This window comes from Rhinoraja longicauda, chromosome 3 (genome assembly GCF_053455715.1).
Source record: "Rhinoraja longicauda isolate Sanriku21f chromosome 3, sRhiLon1.1, whole genome shotgun sequence".
In the NCBI taxonomy this organism is placed as follows: domain Eukaryota; kingdom Metazoa; phylum Chordata; class Chondrichthyes; order Rajiformes; family Arhynchobatidae; genus Rhinoraja; species Rhinoraja longicauda.
In genome coordinates, this window is record NC_135955.1 from 53,381,929 (window position 1) to 53,405,285 (window position 23,357).

At 41.7% G+C, this 23,357-nt stretch overlaps 1 protein-coding gene across 4 annotated transcripts in view; it reads left to right on the top strand.

The window, feature by feature from the left end:
• LOC144592000 (dual specificity protein phosphatase CDC14C-like) overlaps positions 1-23,357 on the top strand; it is a 92,408-nt gene that overhangs the window by 9,710 nt on the left and 59,341 nt on the right. For 3 of the 4 annotated variants that reach the window (XR_013547056.1, XM_078396140.1, XM_078396142.1), the window contains exons 2-3: positions 9,600-9,690; positions 10,074-10,149. Coding sequence is in view for 3 of the 4 variants with exons in the window: in XM_078396140.1 (XP_078252266.1) it covers positions 9,600-9,690; positions 10,074-10,149 (167 nt within the window). In the remaining variant the exon portion in view is untranslated. Of the gene's footprint in view, positions 1-9,033; positions 9,326-9,599; positions 9,691-10,073; positions 10,150-23,357 lie in introns of those variants that run through there. The other variant, XM_078396141.1, reaches the window with a different exon arrangement.

The window sequence follows — 23,357 nt, forward strand, 5'->3', positions numbered from 1 at the left end:
AGGCAGAAGTTTTAATCTACAATTTGAGAGAGAGAAGGGAAAATTGGAAGTGTCAGCACTACAGTTGAACAAAGGGGACTATGGAGGCATGAGGGAGGAGCTGGCCAGAGTTGACTGGAAAGAGACCCTAGCAGGGAAGACGGGGAACAACAATGTCAAATATTTCTGGGAATAATATAGAAGGTTTAGGATCAGTTCATTCCAAAGAGGAAGAAAGATTCTAAGGGGAGTAAGAGGCGACCGTGGCTGACAAGGGAAGTCAAGGACAGTATAAAAATAAAAGAGAAGTCTTAGGCCCCCTGGGTCATGGCTGACCATGGGTGATGCATCCTAGTTGGCTGCTTGCTCCACACCTCGGCTAGAGCAGAGAAGAAGTATAACATTAAAAAGATGAGCGGGAAGCTAGAGGATTGGGACTCTTTTAAAGAGCAACAGAAGATAACTAAAAAGGCAATACGGGGAGAACAGATGAGGTACGAAGGTAAGCAAGCCAAGAATATAAAGGAGGATAGTAAAAGCTTCTTTAGGTACGTGAAGAGGAAAAAAATAGTTAAGACAAATGTGGGTCCGTTGAAGACAGAAGCAGGTATTATGGGGAACAAGGCAATGGCAGATGAGTTGAACAGGTACTTTGGATCTGTCTTCACTAAGGAAGACACAAATAATCTCCCAGATGTTTTAGTGGCCAGGGATCCTAGGGTGATGGAGGAACTGAAGGAAATTCGCATTAGGCGGGAAATGGTGTTGGGTAGACTGATGGGACTGAAAGTTGATAAATCCCCGGGGCCTGAAGGTCTGCATCCTATGGTGCTTAAGGAAGTGGCTCTAGAAATCGTGGTCACATTAGTGATCATTTTCCAAATGTTCTGCAATTTCTTCTTTTATAATTGACTCCAGCAGCTTCCCCACCACCGATGTCAGGCTAACTGGTCTATAATTTCCTGTTTTCTCTTTCCCTCCTTTCTTAAAAAGTGGGACAACATGAGCTACCCTCCAATCCACAGGAACTGATCCTGAAAAGATAAAGTGACAGAGACTGTTCCACATATCCCACAAAACGACAGAGTTAGCCTTGGCTCATGTGAATGCTTATGCTTATACCATTGATCCAAACAAAGTGAGCTGGGTTGAAGAAGTTGTTTAATCTGACGTCAAGTTCAGCCAAGTGAATGACTATGTTGGTGGAGGGGAACTTGAGGACCTCTGTTCAAGAAAGAAGCGGAGAGCGCTCTGGCCGTCCGGGTATGGAATGGAGTATAAATGAATTAGTACACCCATGGTGCGGATAAACCATTTGGGACCATGGGACTGGAGATTGTTATAGTGTCATGTATATTAGTGAGAAAGGGTTTCCCATTGGAGAAAGGATGGAGTCAAACTAGAAAGAAAGAAATTTGGTGGGGCATGAGCAGGCTGAAGCAATGGGGGTGCATATCTGAAATGTGGATGTACTTTGGACATTGATTAGTACGGGTGTCAGAGGTTATGAGGAGAAGGCATGAGAATGGGGTTAGGAGGGAGAGATAGATCAGCCATGATTGAATGGCGGAGTAGACTTGATAGGCCGAATGGCCTAATTCTACTATCAATTAGGATCTTACGATTGTACACATTTTGATATAATTTTGCTGTGACTCCTTGTGAACAATAACATGGGAGCTCCGTTGATGTTTTAAAAAAAGACATTGCTTTTTGTTGAAAATTATTTATCAGCTTCACTGGTTTCAACTTGGAATCAACTATTGTGTTTGGATATTTTCCCAACAATTTTACCCAGTGGTGTTCTTGACATTTTCATGAACTCATGCTTGAAGGGATATTGTTGATCACCAGGGATCATGCGGGATGCTCACTTATCAAAACAATGTTTACAAGCTAAATCAACTTGTCATACTTATTTATAGGCTGAGTAAAAAGGAGCCTGGGGAACCCACTGTAACTTCCCTCTCTTCAAACAATCCTTCTTCCCCTCTTGAAACTTAACTTTTTCCCTCACCAAACACGCTCCTCAGTGGTCTTACTCCTGGTCCTACCCCGTTGCCAATGACTCTGAACCCAATTCTAACTCTGATCATCCTCTAACCCCGTCCATCAGCCCCAAACCTTGGGCTGAGATTGGACTATCATGTATCTTTTCTTCCGTGCCACTTCTCTAGTCCCAGCCATTGACTTTCCTGATGATCTCCTTCATGTACCCTACAATGGCACTGTGATGAAAGGCAGTGTGTAAATGCCACTGATTAGCCCAATTTATTGGTGTTCGGGTGCTGCTGAGGTTTGCTGCAATGTTTTCCAAACCAAAATGACCCATTGTACACCTCCTACTGTGCCAATGATTTTCTACATCAGTGTGGGAGAATACACTGCAGTGACATCCTTCTATTAATGGTGAACACAAATCGGGACAGTATTTTTTAAAACATCATAAAAGAGAGTGAACAAGAAAATAAGGAATAATGGACAATTAATCTTGCCATCACGAGGAAAAGTATATACATATTATAGTTACTCACTATTTTAACTTGTCTCTACTAGGTTTTTTGGTCATTTATATCACACAAGAACTGTCAGCACATGATGTCAGTGGTTCTCTTAGAATGCTGCTGATGTGGGAGAATTAAATACCAATTAAGTACTGCTCTATATTGAGTCTGTTTCTGTGCAGAACATTGCTTTTGATCAGCATTACGACCAGCCCAGATGGTGATACACACCAGTGAATTTTCACATTATGCCGTAACAACGATTTTGGTAGCATAGCTCTTGCAAACAAGTGGACCGAAAAATTGATTTTTACGTAATTTTGGGTTTTGGTGGCTTTGGAGAAGAAGGAGCAGGTTGATGTTATAAATACTCATTACAACATATATTTTCCTCACCATCATAAAACATTGTTTACATCAATATAATTACGTCGCAAATATGATTTTTCTTCCTGCCCAACCAACTAATCTCATCTCCTTTAGCAAGAACAAATTTACATTCAACAAAACTGAATTCTCAGACTTGCAAGAAAAAAATAGTTATTACAATATATCCCCTTTAGAAGGATTGTGCACTGATTTAACAATCAATTTGTATTAAAATTGAAATGCAGGTGAAAAATCATGATCAGTTATTGTTAAAAAGCATTTTATCTTTAGATGTTTGATGATGTTAAATTGTGCCAGCCTGGCCTATCAGTTGAAATGTTTATGAGTTGAACAGATGGCTTCAGTGGCATGACCCACTTCTGATGTTTACAAAATTATTGATGTGGATTTGGACTGTTGAAATGAATTTAAAATTATTTAGCAATGTTCAAAATTTCAGCATGCAACAAAGCACTACATTTAATTAATTTTTGTAGTTAGAGTTGCTTTCCGGTTGCAAATTTCACACAGTTGGATCCCACAAACAGCAGTTTGCTGATTGATGATCAAATATTCAATTCTTGTGATGTTTGTTGAGAGATAATTTTTGACCTGAACACCAGAAAAACTGCTCCAGATTCATTTATCATTCACTTTAGGTGAACAGAATCTGAAATGAATATCCCATTTATAAAATAGCAGAGTACTCAACACAGAGTGGTACAGTAAAGTACCAGAGTCTCAGCCTCGGGTGCTCTCATATTTTCATTTTATCCTGGACTTCATAGTGGCACAGCTAATAGAGATGCTGCCGTATAGTTTCAGTGACGGATTCGATCCTGACCTCTGGTGCCATCCGTGTGGAGTTTCCACAGACCCCTCGGAACAGCATGGGTTTCTTATGAGCATTCCGATTTCCCCCCACATCCCAAAGATGTACAGGTTGATATGTTAATTGACCACTGTAAATTGCCCCTAGTGCATTATCTTAGTGGTAGAATCTGACATTTTAATGGGAATGTGGGGAGAATAAAGTGGGTTAGGTAGGATTAGTGCAAAAATGAGTGCTTGATGGTTCACACACACGCACAGAGCTAAAGGCCTATTTCCAACCTGTATCTCTCTTTTGCTCTGTTGTAACATTCTTCTGGACTATTTTAGTTTTCAATAAAAAAAGAATTTTCCTATGCATTCTTGTCTTAGCCTGTTCTTTTTACTACCTCCTCTATTTAAAATTTACAATTTCTTTTCAATGTTCTACAATGTTACAATAAAATCAAACAATTGTCCTTTAATACCTGGAGAAACTTGCTGAATAACAAAATTAATACAATGTATTCATTTATTGATAACATAAAAATGCAGACAAGGAGCACCGTTCTCCATAGAAAATGAGTTTGCTGTCATGTATAATTTTCTGTTTCAAAAAATATACGCAAAATAATTTAAAATTTGGATGTATACCTTTCGGCTGTTTGTCAGTAGTCAGATGTGAGTTGAAGCCCTTATCCAGAAATGTAGGGTTAAACGAAATTCAGCACAAGTCTCACATCAGGACTTTATTTTAATTTCATGATGACTATTTTAATATTCAGAATAATAGTCAGTATTTAAGGTCCTGAACATTTATATCCTTTGACACTGATGTCTATAAAATACATTTTAGAACAACATTGCTATTGCTATCCTATCACAATGAAAATTAATGTTTTTGGTAGTCGAGATGATTGCACATTTTAGGTCACTAAATTTTGCCTAATTTTCTGTTTGTGATGATTTAATATTTTTTGTATACTTTCCATTTGAAAATGACTAAAATAATAACAACCTGTTTTCTGCACTGCATCTATTACATCCCAAAATGCTTCACAATGGGATGGGCAAGGTGAAAATTATGTCCCATCTTGACCATGAGAATGTTGAAGCACTCACATTTTTAACAGTCTCAATCTGAAGTGAACATACCCATTTTCATGTTAATTAATATACTCCATCACATTAACCACGTGGATGGAGTAAACAATTTAAAATAAATAGCTTTAGAGCTAGATATGCCAATAAGGGTACATGTCGCATATTGGACAGACTTTTGCTTGGCTTGGTTTCTCAAGGTCTAGGAAAGCAGGCAGCTGAAGGGAAGCTGGAGTAGCCAGATCTGGCAGGCAAGTGTTGTTATAGTCCTGTGTATGGGGTAGCCAGCAACAGGAGGAACACCCCATTATATTCTACTTGGGCAGCTTACAACCCAATGGTATGAATATTGAATTCTCCAGTTTTAGGTAATAACCCAAACCCATCCCCTTTTTTTCCCATAGAGATCACTCCCTCCACAACTCCTTGGTTCACTCATCCATTCCCACCCAAACCACTCCCTCCCCAGGTACTTTCCCCTACAACTGCCAGAGATGTAACACATGTCTCTATACTTTCTCCCTCATATCCATCCAGGGACCATAGCAGCCCTTCCAGGTGAGAGAGTGGCTCACATGCACCTCCTCTAACCTCATCTGTTACATGCAGTGCTCCCAATATGAACTCCTTTACATCGGCGAGATCATACATAGACTAGGTGACTTTGTCAACAAACACTTCCACTTGGTCTGCCTAAGCCTGCAGGATCTCCTGGTTGCTAACCGTTTAATACTCCTTCCCATTCTCACACCAACATTTCTGTCCTGGGTCTCATCCATTGCCAGACTGAGGACACCCACAAACTGGAGGAACATTACCTCATATTCAGTTTGGATAGCTTACAACCCAACAATATGAACATTGAATTCTCTAGTTGTCGGTAACACCCCAACACCCCCACCGCTTTGTATTCCCCTCTCTCACTTCCCTTTGATCCATCCAGATGTGCATCCATTTCTCCCACGAGTCCCCTCCCTTTCCCATTCATCTTCATCTTCCTCCACCTCCATCTCTTCCTTTGGCTTCACATTTAATGTGTCCTCTCTCATTAGCTTATAGCCTTTTATCTCGTTTTCATCTGAATTCTTTGTCCATCCATCTGCCGATCAACCCCATGCCCCTCAACTGTATCCACAAATCACTTGCTATGCTTTGCCCCACCACCACCCTGGCAGCTTTATCTCCCTCTACAACAATTAGTCTGAAGAAAGATTCTGACCTGAAACACCACCTATCCATGACCTCCAGTGATATTTATTGACCCAATGAGTAACTTCAGGACATTACTTTGTGTTTTTTTTTGTAAGCCAACATCTGCCATTCCTTGTGTCTATTGCTATCTCGTAATTTATTGCAATCCTCCTCTGTAATAATTATACTCCATTCACTCCCTTTCTCACAAATTCTGCAAGTTCTGCAGATCTTGTCTGCAATTTTTAAATTCTGATTCCCAAGTCTAAACTGTTTATATTATTTGTTCCAATAGCAATTGTGAGTGAATATTATATCCTCGTCTTATGTTGGACATAACATCTTCAATTCCAGGTTGAGAATTGAGAGTTTTGCATCAACATGCTGTTCATTCTGTTACTTGTATCATAACTATGCGAGTTCTGATTGTCATGAGTCTACTTAATGGTATATTTCTGAAAGTTTAAAAAAAATTACATATGTGTTATTTATATTGCATCACCTTATCTATCCTATCCGTTTGTGATCCAAAGGATCAAAATACCTTGACTAAACATGACAATTTAAATCTGCGCTTACTATCTTATATCATTTCCGTTTTAATGTTTCTTTCTATTAACCTCTGAGTGATGATTCCATTGTTTTCCCAATTGCCGATGTTAAGGTAATTGTTTTGCAGTTCCATGGACTGGTTCCATGCATTTGAAGTATAGATATTCCAGCTAATCATCTGCCACTTTACATTTCAATCCGTTTCACATTTAATTTATAATAGTGCTTCACCAATTTCTTTGAATGGGCAACATTGGTCCATTAACTATTTTCTGACCCCTTTCTATCTAAAATGTTTTTTAAAATTAAATCTGTGGATATGTTTAGCTTTTTTTTTGCCATTTGGCTATGCTAAGCTGTGAGTTTATTCCATGGTGACTCTGTCCCTAACTTAATATTTTCTTTTGCTAATGCAGACATTTGAGAACGTTCTTTTGTGAAAATTCCTAAATAATTTAAAGAAGTTAAATTTAAATAACACAATTCAAAGACATAATTATTATATGCTCTTTACAATCAAAAAGACTGCACAGAAGCAATGACAAAAAAAAGTTCAAGGCAGCAACTACTGATGCGCTGTTGACATTCACATACCCTTTATACTTCACTGTATACTTAATATTCATTGCCCTGTTCATATCAAATTATTGTTTTGTAGCAAACTTCGTAAATCTTCAATTAGAGATTATTTCCCATTGCATAACATTTTTATGCACTTGCCCAATTTGAAACTCTGTTGTTAAAGCTAATTGATTACTTTGTGTCCGGCTTCTAAAGTTTCCAAAAAAATCTTCATGATTTAACAGCACCCATGCATGGAAGCTATTGCACATGAACTGCAAACAGCAAAACTAATAAATGTGGATGTATCTAGGAATCTGGGAGTTTGCCAGTATGCAAAACAGAAAATTAGCTAATTTATAGGAAGTAATCGGGAAGCCTTTTAGCATTGATACTGGTGTATCATTGTCAAGTGTTACCAAGATAGAGAGAAAAGCTTTTGTTTGGGTGCTATTCAATCAGGTCAAATATGCGTGTGTACAATCAAGCCATTCACAAGCCTTTATCAGTCTGAAGAAGGGTCTCAACCCGAAACGTCACCTTCTCTCCTGAGATGCTGCCTGACCCGCTGAGTTACTCCAGCATTTTGTGTCTACCTTCGATTTAAACCAGCATCTGCAGTTTTTTTCCTACACAAACCTTTATTGTATGGGTTTGGAGTAAAAGAGCAAGGAAGTTTTGCAACACCTGTACAGGACTTTGGCTAGATAACACTTCAAACAACATGAATTGTTTTGGTCTCCACAGTAAAGACAACCATTTGAAACACCACAAAGATGCTTTTGATCCAGAAACATTGCACTTCTTCTTCAAATGAAAACCTATTTAATGGAATCTAGAGAATTTTTTGAAATGTATACCACCTAGAACAATGGGCCATCCTTGGCACTAGGCACATCCTTGTGTAGCTTCAGTATAAACACCTTGTTTCAGAATGTATCGAAAAATAAATTTTCAGGACTGCTAGTTGTAAAGGGTTCTTGCCTTGACGGCAGAGCGGCGTAGCTTCATTGAACCCTGGAAATGGACGTTGCTCTCAAAGGAAAGGTGAACAAGGAATGTGGCATTTAGAAGACTGATAGATGATCTAATACTGTGTGCCCTGGAATTAAGCAGCATAATCTGCTATTTAGGGCTAACACGAGTTCGTTCTCGGTTTAGAGTTGTCTGTAGTAGCCTCTATCCCAAAGGGAAGTAATTACATACACACAAGGCAGACCAATAGATTTGTGGACACCGAAGAATTCAAACGACTAGCCAGCAACATAACGATGGAGAATCTGCGCTGATGTTACTGAAAGATCGAAAGCCAAAAGCTCACCATAACTTTTTTTTTGTCTTTATTGAATTTTAAACTCTGCTCTATATAAAGTAAACACAATCCCAGGTCTTCAATAAATCTCGAAATAAAAGCAATGATTCCAATGTAGAGCCATTGGGATACCGCCTCATTGTGAAAGACAATCCTTCAGCACTCTAGGTCTTTCACCCAACAATAAATGTTCTCTTCTCAATGCCACCGGTTTGTTGAATGTCGACAGGGTTCAATCATTAGTTCTGATCATCTGAAAATCTCCATTTGAAATAAAACAAAGGAAAACGCCCATGTTCGCTATTATTCGCTCTTCAGTGTGAGCGGGTGATAGCTGGTTAGCGTGGACTCGGTGGGCCGAAGGGCCTGTTTCCAAACCGTATCTCTAAACTAAGCTAAAGTAAACAAGAAACTTGCCTCGGCTTTCGGTGCAACAGTTCCACTGGCGTGAAGTTCCGCAATGGAACTGAAACAGACCAGATTGTTGATGAACTGTGGTTTCCTTTGGTAAGTACCAGGGCTTGCTTGCTTCCAATGGGCGGGTTGGTGTTCTACTCCTCGCCAGTGTCAATCACGCGCCACCTCCCCTTTGCAAAGCGGAGCAAAGGGGAGGAGTGTAAAAATGTTTGACTTTTGGACTTTAGCGGCGGTGGGACCATTTTAAACAAACCCGCGACTTTATCTTATCTTTTTCTTTTTGTGCTGCAGTGCCTCGTGTTGCATTTTTTAAAATCTCGCAGAATGAAATGGCACCAAAGTTGACCTTGGACGAGTCCTCTGTGTATTATCGACGTTTTCCTTTTTTTAGCTTGTCTGACGGGGCTTGTACTTAAGTGTTTCTCTGCAGCCAGAATAGAGCGAGCCAGAAACTTTTTGTTTCGGTTTTCTCTAAGTTGGGGAATGGCGGATGGAGAGGAGCTTCTTAATGCGGCAGAGTTTATAAAAGGTGGGACATTGAGTAGTTTGATCTATTTTTAAATGTGTGAAATTGACTTGCAACCTCCTGCTCCGTAAACTCGGGGAAACATTTTAGGTGTGGCGGTTTTAAATTTTAAATGGCTGGGAGTTTGCTAGCAGCCTATCGCAATGCGTCTGACCGACTGTGATCCCTAGGCTGTACTGGAAGAGAGACTGTGTTTGCAATTGTCTGGACACTCACTACTTGTTCTTAAAACATTATGGGCAATTTTAATTATTATCATCTTTCCATTGTTTTGCAGATCGTCTGTATTTTGCTATTCTTCGACATAAACCTAAAAACACCGCAAACACGCACTACTTTAGCGTTGACGATGAACTTGTGTATGAAAAGTGAGTTGGAGCCACCAGTTTAGACTTCTCATTTTCAATTTCCGGTAAACTGTTGAAAACATTAGTTACTCCTGCGTCTGTCAGAGCAATGCTGAATGACTGAAGAATCGGTGTTTTAATTAAAGTTTTAACGTTAACGGAAATAGTTTTGTTATTTAAAAAACATGTTGAAGATTTTTGTTTCAGTAATAAAATGAACTGTCGACTCTCTTTTTGCATGGAAGTTGAATGTTTATTGATGCCTCTGATTGACCGGAATGGTCGTAACGATTTAAAGTGGTGGGGCATTGTTAGATGCAAAGAAGTGTTTAGTCTTGATGTCAGTCAACCTGATCAGGAACTTCTTGGTTAAATATTTGGCCTTGTTCATGTTTGTTTTCTAGTTTCTATGCAGATTTTGGACCTCTGAACATGGCCATGTTATTCAGATATTGCTGCAAGCTAAACAAAAAAATTAAAGTAAGTAAATATTTTTTGATCCTAATGTGTTTTAAAACAAATACTAGAAAACAGTTTTGTCAATATGCAAATATGATAGATCCGGTCACAGAAATTCATTCTTCTAAAGTTTACAAATCAATCCCAAAGAAACATGAAAAAGTTCGCTCTTACGGAATTTATATGGGAACAAAACACAAAATATATACAGGGAATTGAACAAGGTTCACAAGTTGCCAGTTCTGAATGGGAGATCACTTAAAGAACTTGCTTTAGAAGCTGACAAAGCAATATCTTCTAATGGTATTTACACAATGATAATTTATCAAACAATGCAACATCCATTTCTAGTTAATTAAAACAACAACCTTTTCTCTTCTACTTGTAATGTAATCAGGGTTCCCTTGCACATCGATGACACACCCAGAGGGGCCTAATACTTCCTATGAGCAATACACATCTCCATTTATAACATGAAATTCAATGGACAAAAAAAAGAGGTTACATTATGGAAAATCGCACAAAGCATCCCCTCTGTGATGCAGGAATATACTGTAGCTGATGTGCTCAAATAGGAAAATTTGGATGCAGATCCATGGGATTTCCAGTAGATATTCTCAAGTTAGATCTTGGTGTGCAGTATTCCAAAAACATTATCGATTTTTGTTTTGATCAATGATTATCCAAAAGACTGGTTTCTGAACAAACTAAGTTTCTCTTTGCAACCACTGAGTATTGGGATGTAGGCTTGAAATTTCATGAAGAGTGATTAGATTTCTTAATTTAATGTGAAAAAAGTTCTGTACAGTGGGATTTGGGATGGCGGGATGTAAATGACAATGAGATCTTGTAATATTGTCTATAACATTCAAGCTTGAGGTAACATGAGACAAGAAAGTAAAGAATATTACCATTTGGTCATGGGTGATAGTTATGGGAGGCATATATGTCAATTCTCCATCTGAAAGGTATCAAGTGTGGTCTTATTCTTATGTTTTAATTGGCAATTTCACAGGAAACATTTGTAATGGAAACCGCAAATGCAAATTTGTTCTTATTGGCAAGTATTGATAATTGCAGTCCCATTTGATTGTTTTACATAAAATCTTTTTGTAGCTTAGATTATTTGCAAATTGTTTGTCAGTTTCATGGGAATATATTTCTTAGAGTTCAGAAGAATGAGAGGAGATCTGATTGAAATATTGAAGGCTTGGTAGGTTAGGGGAGGATGTTTTCTTTTGGTGAGGAAAATGGGACCAGGCAACACTGTTTCAGAATAGGGGTAGGCTGATTGGGACTGAGATGAAATATTACTCACTCAGAGGGTGGTGAACCTTAGTAATTCCCTGTCCCCGATAATTGAGGAAGCAAGGTTGTGGTGTTCATATAAAACAGAGTTCAATAGACGTCTGAGAATCAAGGGATGTGGGCATAATGCTGGGAAATGGCACTAAGACAAAAGTTCAAGCATGACCTTGATAAATAATGGAGCAATCTCAAAGGGCTGTACAGCCTATTTCTGCTTCCATTTCTTATTCTTGTACAGTGCAAGCAGTATAGATTTTGCAAGATCTGTTTTAGTTAGATGGTCAGGTGGTCTGTCATCGTTGGTTCTGAAAAGCTAATTTATCTGAAATGTTAACTCTCCACACGTTGACTATTCCTCGCATTTATAGTTACTTTTTATTTTTGTTTTCAGATTTCCAATATTGGCAGTATTTTGTGCTTGAATTAGTTTTGAGCATTTATGTTCAATTTCGTTCTTCCAGTTTCCTTTGTTTCCACAGTGGGAAAGCTACAGTGTCTGAAAATTGAATGCAAATGGAGATACAAAAACTGATATAAAAGTGGGCAGCATTTAAACATGTGGATATTGTATTTAAATTAGCTTCAGATCCAGATCTCAACCCTGGGCATTTCAGTGTTCCGTCCGATCTGTAGCTGAAGTTATTTCAAACTGATGCTTTGAAATGTTTCTTTACTGCTGCCCATACCTTTCCCTCGGTTTCTGAGTAATTATTGTTAGAAACATAGAAAAATGTGTGCAGGAGTAGTCCATTAGGCCCTTCGAGCCAGCACCGCCATTCAATATGATCATGGCTGATCATCTAAAATCAGTACCCCGTCCCTGTTTTTCCCCCATATCCCTTGATCGCTTTAGCCCTAAGAGCTAAATCTAACACTCTCTTGAAAACATTCAGCGAATTGGCCTCCACCGCCTACTGTGCCAGAGAATTCCACAGATTCACAACTCTCTGGTTCTGTTCTAAATAGTTATGTATCTCTGGAATTGTTCAAAGTTCATTCACAAATAGGCAATTTTATTGAAAGCCTAAAGTACATCATATGTTGGGGTATGCCATTAAGAAATGAAATCAGGAGAAATTTCATCACACAGAGCGTGGGCGAAAACATTCTTCTTCATATCCACTTTAAACCTTCTGGTCCTTAGCTATGATACTTTAAACCTGTGTTCCTTAGCTTTAATCTGCCTTGGGGAAAGTTTCTGACTCCATCTATGTTTCTTTCAATTTTGTATTCACTAATCATAATGAATGATGGGGCAGGTCATGAGCCAAAGGGCTTAATTCTGCCTCTATTTTAAATGTTTACTGTGAAGGTCAGATTGAGTATGTTGATGCAAAGGAAAATAGATTTCACCCTGCATTTTAATATGCAATACTTAATTATTGAGTCTGCAATAATGCTCAAAATGGGAACAGTTTACATATCCCTCCCTGAAATGTTTCACTTTGATTCCAATCTGATTTTTCTTTGTTTTTGGTCCAGACATCTTCCTATAAAAATGCTATAGTGGTGATGCTCTCCACAGACTGATTTTGTTTATTTCATAAAGATTCAAACACCAATGTGTTGTGTGGAGACATTCCTTTACAAACATTTTGAGTTCCTGCCAAACAATAAATCTAAATTGTTCTAATTATTATAATCTTATTGTTCTGAATTAGTGTGAATAATTAAATCAACATTTATATTTATATATATTTAGAATGTGAGAGAGTGTTAAATAAAAAGAAAAGCACCATATTCTATCAGTCTTATTTTAAATCTTTATTCAATAAAAGTCAAGGTGTTGGAGGAATTCAATGGGTCAGGCAACATTTGGGGAGGGAATAAACAGACATTTTGGGTTGGGACCCTTCTTCAGACTCTTATATTCTTTTTTTGTTGGCAAGGGGTGTTTTAAAAATAAATAAATTACCAAATGGACTCTGAAAAATCTGCAGAGGACATAAATCTGGCAGCAATGATAGAATGTGTTGTTTAGAGCAGACTTTGGTATTGTGCTGTTGCATTCTCAAAATGAAGCATCATTTCTAAAAAGGTTATTTCTGAGCCTCATTTTACACAGAAAACGATTAGGACGCTCAATGGTATGCTAAAATGATATTTGCAATAAACTATATTGTAAGATAAATGTCCTGTAATGAAGAAATTTAAAGATAATTTTCAAATGCCCTGATTATTTTGAACTCTGCATGATGAGTGATTCAATCAGCATTTGCTTTGGCAATGAAATGAGAAAATTAGAATTAACTAGAATAAATTCAGAGAAAAATTCTCCAAAGATATTGCTTATGTGCATTTGGGGTTTAGGGTCTTGATTCATAAATCAGGAAGGGTTTAGTGGTGAAATGTTAATTTGTCCTATAATTATTTGGTATGCATCAAGTAATTTATTCAAGTGGCAGTCTGTCTCTCAGCATTAATGCAATTAAAGTAGCTGCTTATTGCTGTAATTTAAGATCAGCTTTATTTTATTTTTTAGTGATTACTCGCACCTTCTGTTGAACCCATTGATTTTTTTTTAAATTAAAATATATTCTTTGGGTATAAGCGATTGCCTGATATCTTTTCAGCTGGCCATTATTTTAATGCTTGAGGGTGTCAGTCAGTGATATTACTATAAAATTTCATAAAAGTTGGATGTGTATTCACATGTACTGGCAAATGTCTTTGTATCATTCACCACATCATCATTATCTATATTTCCAAAGAAGGGAATGTGTTGTTGCCTTACGATACATGTTCATTTTACCATATACAATACAATACAATACAATATATCTTTATTGTCATTGTACCCAGGGTACAACGAGATTGGGAATGCGCCTCCCATACGATGCAATAATTTAAGTAATTTAGACAACAGCAACCCAACGAAACAAATGTAACAGTTTTAGACAGGGTAAAGTGCAAGTTGATCTATGCGTTGTGACCATCCGGCTCAGCAGGACCGGTTCATAGCAGCTATGGCCCTGGGGATGAAGCTGTTCCTGAGTCTGGAGGTGCGGGCGTAGAAGGCCTTGTATCGTCTGCCCGATGGAAGGAGTTCGAACAGACTGTTGCAGGGGTGTGAAGAGTCTTTGTGGATGCTGGTGGCTTTTCTGAGGCATCGTGTGTTGTAGATGCCCTCCAAGTCTGGTAGCTGTGTTCCGATGGCCCTCTGAACTCTATGGACTACCCGCAGTAGAGCTTTCCTTTCTGCCTCCGTGCAGCTGAGGTACCCCACAGGGATGCCATGCGTTAGGATGCTCTCTATGGTACAGCGGTAGAAGGTCGTCAGCAGCTGTTGGGGTAGACCAGACTTTTTCAGTGTTCTTAAGTAGAACAGTGTTTGTTGTGCCTTCTTGACCAGCGCAGCAGTGTTATTGGACCATGTTAGGTCCTCCGAAATGTGAGTGCCCAGAAACTTAAAGCTGGACACTCTCTCCACACTGTCCCCGTTGATAGAGTCGGGGCATATTCCACGTTATGTGACCTACGGAAGTTGATGATCAGCTCCTTGGTCTTGGTGGTATTTAGGGATAGGTTATTATCCGAGCACCAGTCCGCCAGGTTCTGCACCTCCGCTCTATAGTTTGTTTCATCCCCGTTGGTGATAAGCCCGATCACCGTTGTGTCGTCTGCAAAATTGACAACGGTGTTGGTGTCGAATGCAGGAACACAGTCGTGTGTGAAGAGGGAGTAGAGCATGGGGCTCAGAACACAGCCCTGTGCTGTGCCGGTACTCAGGGTGATAGTGGAGGACAGGTGCGGGCCCTTTCTCACTGCCTGCGGTCGTTCCAGCAGGAAGTCCAGGATCCAGTCACATAATGACGAGCTGAGGCCTAGCTGGTGGAGTTTGGTGATGAGCTTGGTGGGGATGACCGTGTTGAAGGCGGAGCTATAGTCTATGAATAGCATCCTCACGTACGCGCCCTGTCTCTCTAGGTGAGTCAGGACAGTGTGAAGAGCCAGAGAGATGGCGTCCTCTGTGGATCTATTTGCCCTGTATGCAAATTGATGTGGGTCCAGTGAGTCAGGGATGCTGGATGCTGGACCAGCCTCTCAAAGCATTTCATGACTATCGGCGTTAGGGCAACCGGGCGGTAGTCGTTCAGGCTGGAGATCTTTGCTTTTTTCGGCACCGGAACTATGATAGCCGACTTCAGGCACTTGGGGACCGTAGCTAATGACAGGTTGAAGATCCTGGTGAATACCTCAGCCAGCTGTTCAGCACAGTCCTTCAGTACCCTTCCTTGAACTCCATCCGGTCCTGCAGCCTTGCGTGGGTTGACCCTTTGCAGAGCGCGCTGTACTTCCTGTGTGCTCAGTTGCAAGACCAGTCCTTCCACCTCGGCTGGGGTTCTTCCACTCAAGGTGGTTTTGCCAGTTTCAAAGCGGGCAAAGAAGGTGTTTAGCTCGTTGGTCAGTGCCATATCGCTGAGGGGGCAGGCAGGGCTGCTCTTGTAGCCAGTGATGTCCGTCACACCCTGCCACATGCTTCTGGTGTCCGTGGTGTTGAAGTGGTCTTCCACCCGTTGCCTATGGGTGTCTTTGGCCCTTTTAATACCTTTGTTCAGGTGTGATCTGGCAACACTGTATGTTGAAGTGTCACCAGATTTAAAGGCATTGTTGCGTGCCCTCAGCAGGTTCTGTACCTCCTTGTTCATCCAGGGTTTCCGGTTTGGGAACATCTTTATCTCCTTGTCCTCCGTGACATTCTCCACACAGCAGTTGATGTAGGAGAGCACAGTGGATGCGTATTCCTCCAAGTCTACTTCTGAACCGTAGGTGGCCTGTTGTGCAAACAGGTCCCAGTCGGAGCGATCAAAGCAGTCCTGGAGTTGTAGGGTGGCATCCTCGGGCCATATTTTGACCGTCTTTATTGTGGGTTTGGTCTTGCGGATGAGGGGTTTGTATGCGGGCAGTAGAAACAGTGAGAGGTGATCGGATTGTCCCAGGGGTGGGCAGGGGAGAGCTCTGTAGGCGTCCTTTACATTGGTGTACACCTTATCCAGTGTGTTTGAGCTCCTGGTAGGGCACTGCACATGCTGATGGAATTTGTGGAGCGAGGCTCGTAGGTCGACCTGATTGAAGTCCCCTGCAACAATGAAGGCACCGTTGGGGTGGGCATCCTGCTGCTTACTGATGGCCGAGTGCAGCTGTGCTAGTGCTAGGTTAGCATTAGCCTGTGGGGGAATGTATACGGCCATGATGATGACCACCGTAAACTCCCGCGGCAGATAGAATGGCCTACATTTGAGCAGTAGGTACTCCAGGTCTGGGGAACAGTAGCTCTCTATTGCGGAGTGGTTGGTGCACCAGTCATTGTTGATGTAGATGCAGAGCCCACCGCCCTTGCTCTTACCGGAGTCCTTTGTTCTATCAACACGATGTAGTGAGCGGTTTGTTAGCTCCACAGCCCCGTCGGGGACCAGCGCGTTGAGCCACGTCTCCGTGAAGATCAGCGCGCAGCAGTCTTTCAGGGATCGCTGGGTGTTGATCCACAGCCTTACCTCATCCAGCTTGTTGGAGAGTGACCGGATTATATATATATAGATTATATATATAATAATCTATATATTATTATAGTTTCCTCCTATTTTTGAGGAACTATAGTTGTTACACCTGTATGTTTCAGCATCTTTGTAGAACCAAGAATTGGCTATTTGGTACATCTTTTCCATAGTTTAGTTGGTTCAGAACTAATATGTTGATCACCTTAATTTAACTATCCACGATTTGTATTCAGTTTGAAATGCAACTGCACCATACTAAAATCTGCTCTAGGCTCTTCTCCCTGTATTCTAATAAATGATTATAATTTTGACTGCAAATAGAATTTTTCTGCAAACTGAAACATTCTTGTAGGTTGCAGATTATCATTACTCTTTGTGTATTTATTTTAAAGAAAACTGTCTTTCTGAATGGCTGAGTTCTAATTCTTTGTAACTTTTTTGTATATTCCGTCACCAGAGGGAATCCAAAAAATCCCTTTTAATTTTAAGCAGCATACTTGGATCACTCCTCTGGCGTCTAAACATAAGGGAATAGAATAAGGGAAACAGAAGGGTCCCGGCCCAAAATGTCACCTATCAATGTCCTCCGGGGATGCTGCCTGACCCGCTGAGTTACTCCAGCATTTTGTGCCTTTTTCCATAAGGGAATACAAGCCACATTTATGCAACCTGTCCTTATGTTTTATTTCTTCAAGACTGAAGAATCAACATTGAACCTACCAAGAGGCCAATTTATTCTTCATGAAGTACAATCCCCAAAAAGAACTAGATCGATACCAGATATGGAAGTGTTCTTTCTTATTCCTTTGTTTTTTTTTTAATATCCCTGCTGTAACCTTGGTTTAAATATATTCAAGAGTCAAATGAAAATGAGATTCCCAGTTTATTTAATTTATTTCCATTGCTCATAGCTCAGGGGAGCATGGTTCCCATCAGTACTCAAAAGTTTATTTCAAAAAGATGAGGTTAAAGCTAATTGATATCCAACATTCAGAAAACACTGGGACAACGGACTTTTAAAAAAACCTGTTGCTAACTTGACATAACGGCTGCGGCTCTCTGGCAGTCTGTTTGTCTTTTTTTCCTTTTTTATTTGTTTGTGTCGGTGTTGGGATGGTTTTTGTTTCTGTTTTGGCTCTGTATGTGTGGGGGTGGGGTGGGGCGGGGGAATCTTCTTTATTAGGTCTCTTCCCCGGGGCGCAGCTCGGCCGCGGGGCCTTCCATCGCCCGCGGGGCCTTCCATCGCCCGGCTCGGCCGCTGGACTTAACATCGCCGGCGCGGCTCAGCCGCGGGACCTAACAGTGCCCGGCGCGGCTCGGCCGCGGGGCCTTCCATCGCCCGGTAAGGCTGCGGGACGGTTTAGCGCTCGGTGCGGCTCGGCCGCGGGGCCTTCCATCGCCCGGTGCGGCTCGGCCGCGGAACGGTTCAGCGCCCGGTGCGGCGCCTTTCATCGCCCGGCTCGGCTGCGGGACTTAACATTGCCGGCGCGGCTCGGCCGTGGGGCTTAGCAGCGGCTGTGGGGCCTTCCATCGCCCGGCGCGGCTCGGCCGCTGGACTTAACATCGCCGGCGCGGCTCGGCCGCGGGACGTTTCAGTGCCCGGTGCGGCTCGGCCGCGGAACTTAGCAGCGGCCGCGGGGCCTTCCATCGCCCGGCGCGGCTCGGCCGCTGGACTGAACATCGCCGGCACGGCTCGGCCGCGGGACGTTTCGGTGCCCGGTGCGGCTCGGCCGCGGGGCCCTCCATCCCCTTGCGGGGGCTGTGCGTGTCGGTCGCCTCGGTAGGGGTCGAGCTGCCTGTCCGTGGGAGCGGGGGGAAGAGAGTGGAAGTTTTGTTGCCTTCCATCACAGTGAGGGGGTGTTTGGAGTCACTGTGATGGATGTTTGTGTTGGGGTCGTGTGTCCTGTGTTCTTTTCTTTTTTGCTGTGTCTTGTGACTGCTGAAATTTCGTTCGGTATTTATACCGAATGACAATAAAGTTCTGTTATGTTATGTTATGTTTAAGTGCTTTAGCAAGCCCACATGCAATAGTTGATTAGAACTATTTCCTGTTTATCTTTGTGGTTAGAATGTAATTGTTTATGTGCAGGGAAAAATGTCTGTGGTGTAAATGCATGGTGGTAAGTTTAGATAATGCATCTATAACCAGTTTCAGCAAATGGCCTAGTTATAGAATCAATTGCTCTGGGAATTAAGCTCTTACTTTAAAAAAAAACACAGAGCAAGCACAGAGAATGTCAAAAGTCATAACTTCATGATTGCTGGCAACAGTGACATTACGTTCTAACTATTAAACATTGATAAGATTGAACTATTAAACATTGATATAAACAACTATGGGGCTCTGTTAGGGCAGATGTGAAGAGGCAATACGTAGAGGTGCCTACCAGAGAAGGGGCAGTGTTGGACCTCCTGTTAGGAAATGAGACGGGTCAGGTGACGGAGGTATGTGTTGAGGAGCACTTTGGGTCTAGTGATCACAATGCCATTAGTTTCAATATAATTATGGAGACGGTCAAATCTGGACCAAGGGTTGAGATTTTGGATTGGAGAAAGGCTAATTTTGAGGAGATGAGAAAGGATTTAAAAGGAGTGAAATGGAACTTTTTGTTTTATGAAAACGATATAATAGAGAAATGGAGGATATTTAAAGGTGAAATTTTGAGAGTACAGAGTCTTTATGTCCCTGTTCGGTGGAAAGGAAAAAATAATAATTTGAAAGAGCCATGGTTTTCCAGGAAGATTGGACACTTGGTTCGGAAAAAGAGGGAGATATACAATAAATATAAGCGGCAGGGAGTAAATGAGGTTCTTGAGGAATATAAAGAATGTAAAAGGAATCTTAAGAAGGAAATTAGAAAAGCGAAAAAAAGATATGAGGCTGCTTTGGCAAGTAATGTAAAAGTAAACCCCAAGGGGTTCTACAGATATGTCAATAGCAAAAGGATAGTGAGGGATAAAATTGGTCCATTAGAGAGTCAGAGTGGACAGCAATGTGCTGAGCCGGAAGAAATGGGGGAGATATTAAACAATTTATTTTCTTCGGTATTCACTGAGGAGAAGGATATTGAATTATGTGAGGTAAGCGAAACAAGTAGAGTAGTGATGGAAATTATGAGGATTAAAGAAGAGGAGGTACGGACACTTTTGAAAAATATAAAAGTGGATAAGTCTCCAGGTCCTGATAGGATATTCCCTAGGACATTGAGGGAAGTTAGTGCAGAAATAGCAGGGGCTATGACGGAAATATTTCAAACGTCATTAGAAACGGGGATGGTGCCGGAAGATTGGCGCATTGCGCATGTTGTGCCTTTGTTTAAAAAAGGTTCTAAAAGTAAACCTAGCAATTATAGACCTGTTAGTTTGACGTCTGTGGTGGGAAAATTAATGGAAAAGATACTTAGGGACAATATATATAATTATTTGGATAAACAAGGCCTGATTAGAAACAGTCAACATGGATTTGTGCCTGGAAGGTCATGTTTGACTAATCTTCTTGAATTTTTTGAAGAGTTTACCAGGGAAATTGATAAGGGCAAGGCTGTGGATGTTGTCTATATGGACTTCAGTAAGGCATTTGACAAGGTTCCACATGGAAGGTTGATTAAGAAGGTTAAATCGTTGGGTATTAATAGTGAGGTTGCAAGATGGATTCAACAATGGCTGAATGGGAGATACCAGAGGGTAAGGGTTGACAATTGTATGTCAGGTTGGAGGCCAGTGTCTAGAGGAGTACCCCAAGGATCTGTGTTGGGTCCACTGTTGTTTGTCATTTACATAAATGATCTGGATGATGGTGTGGCAAATTGGATTAGTAAATATGCAGATGATACTAAGATAGGTGGTGTAGTTAATAATGAAGTAGAGTTTCAAAGTCTACAGAGAGACTTGGGCCTTTTGGAAGGGTGGGCTGAAAGATGGCAGATGGAGTTTAATGCTGATAAGTGTGAGGTGCTGCATTTTGGTAGGACAAATCAAAATAGGACGTACAGGGTAAATGGTAGGGAATTGAGGAATGCAGTGGAACAGAGGGATCTGGGAATAACTGCATTGTTCCCTGAAGGTGGAATCTCATGTGGATAGGGTGGTGAAGAAGGCGTTTGGTATGCTTGCCTTTATAAATCAGAGCATCGAGTATAGAAGTTGGGATGTAATGTTAAAATTATACAGGGCATTGGTGAGGCCGAATCTGGAGTATGGTGTGCAGTTCTGGTCGCCAAATTATAGGAAGGATGTCGACAAAATGGAGAGGGTACAGAGGAGATTTACTAGAATGTTGCCTGGGTTTCAGCATTTAAGCTACAGAGAAAGGTTGAACAGGTTGGGTCTTTATTCTTTGGAGCGTAGAAGGTTGAGGGGGGACTTGATAGAGGTTTTTTAAATTTTGAGAGGGACGGACAGAGTTGACGTGGGTAGGCTTTTCCCTTTGAGAGTGGGGAAGATTCCAACAAGGGGACATAGCTTCAGAATTGATGGACAAAAGTTTAGGGGTAACATGAGGGGTAACTTCTTTACTCAGAGGGTGGTGGCTGTATGGAATGGGCTTCCGGTGGAAGTGGTGGAGGCTGGCTCGATTTTATTATTTAAGAGTAAATTGGATAGGTATATGGATAAGAGGGGATTAGAGGGTTATGGTCTGAGTGCAGGTAGATGAGACTAGGTCAGGGAGAGTGGTCGGCGTGGACTGGTAGGGCCGAACGGGCCTGTTTCCGTGCTGTAGTTGTTGTATGGTTGTATGGTTATATGGCTTTCCCCTAACTGGAAAGGTTTGATCTAGGGATGGAAAGAAGAATCATTAGTTCATTTTGAGGTGAGAAGAGTTTATGCAGATCATTGTAAATTGTTGGAATTGTCTACATCTTGGACTTGCTCATTGAATATACTTATGGCTGAGATCAATGGGAACATGGATTAAGAGCTAAGAATACGCTATGAAATTGCTGAATAGGAAAGCCGGCTTGGGGAACCCCGTGGCCAATGGCTCCTATTTTTCTTGCTGTTTAATTAGTCAACGGAAAGAGTGATAAATTCTTTTTTGCCCATAATATTTCCACATTATTTTCCATGTTACTCAATCCTGGTAATTGAAATTTGTTCAAAGTAAGACTTTCAAAAACGTTTTTATAAACTTGTGGTATATTCCACAATAACTTTAAATGTAGCCATTGTTTTCCCTGCGTGTCTGCTAATGTGTTTATTAAAATTAGAATAAATAATTAAAATACACAAAGAATAGTGATGGAGAAAAGTGTCATGAAGCTGGAATGGATAGGAAAATGTATTGTGCAACCAACACCAGTTTCATTTGGAGTCTGTAGTTATTTCCATGTTCCATCACCCAGTGTACCTGAGAAATGGTGAGTGAGCACAGATGAGTTGGGGGAGGAAAAGAGGTAGGAGGAGTAAAGAATGGCAGAATTGAATGTGTGTGTGTCAGTGTGTTTGCATGTTTGTTAGGAGGATCATGTTAGCAAGTGCTGCCGCACAAAAAACTTTATGTATTTCAAAAATCCGTGTCAATGTGCAGATCAGTCAATGTTTCAATGATTATTTCCAATTTCCACATTAAATGGAAACCCGAGTATATTGCCTTGTCAGACTAATGGTGCCTCAGGCAGACCTCCCAACCCTTCCGAATTTGGCGGAAAGTTTCTGCTTTCTTATTTCATTTCCGCCATCCCGATTTCGCCTCACATTTTTCCGCAAAACACATGCCTTGACACATGCCTAGCCGCTGTACTCGCCTCGCCTCTCCGCTAGCCAGGCCTCGCCTCGCCGCTGTACTCGCCTCACCTCGCCGCTGGTCTCGCCTCACCTTGCCACTCGCCTCGCCTATTGTCTCGCCTCGCTGTTCGCCCAGCCTCGCCGCTCGCCTCGCCTCATCTCGCCACTCGCCCGGCCTAGCCTTGTCGCTGGCCCGGCCTCACCTCGCTTCTCGTTGCTGGCCCGGCCTCTCCTCTCACCGCTGGCCTCGCCTCACCTCACCGCTCACCTGGCCTCGCCGCTAGCCTAGCCTCGCTGTGGAGCGAGAGGCCCATTGATGTTGCGAGGGGCTGGGGGGGGGGGGGTTGGGGTGCAGGGGAGGGGGGCAGTGGGGTGCGGGGGAGGGGGGCAGTGGGGTGCGGGGGAGGGGGGCAGTGGAGTGGGAGGGAGTGAGGGTCAGGGGTGGAGGAAGGGAGGGGGAGAGTGGGAGGGGAGTGAGGGAGGAGGGGTGAGGGAGTGGATTTGGGGGGAAAGGGGGAGGAGGGGTGGAGGGGAGGGGTGGGGGGAGTAGGGGGGGTTGGGGGGGGAGTAGGGTTGGGGGGACATGGACTGTTGTGATTTGCTGTTGAAGACCACTGGAGCAAGTATGTCTTCAATTAAATTAGGTATGTGTAGTTTTAAATGAAACTCTTTCTTCATAACTTAGTCATATATTTTATG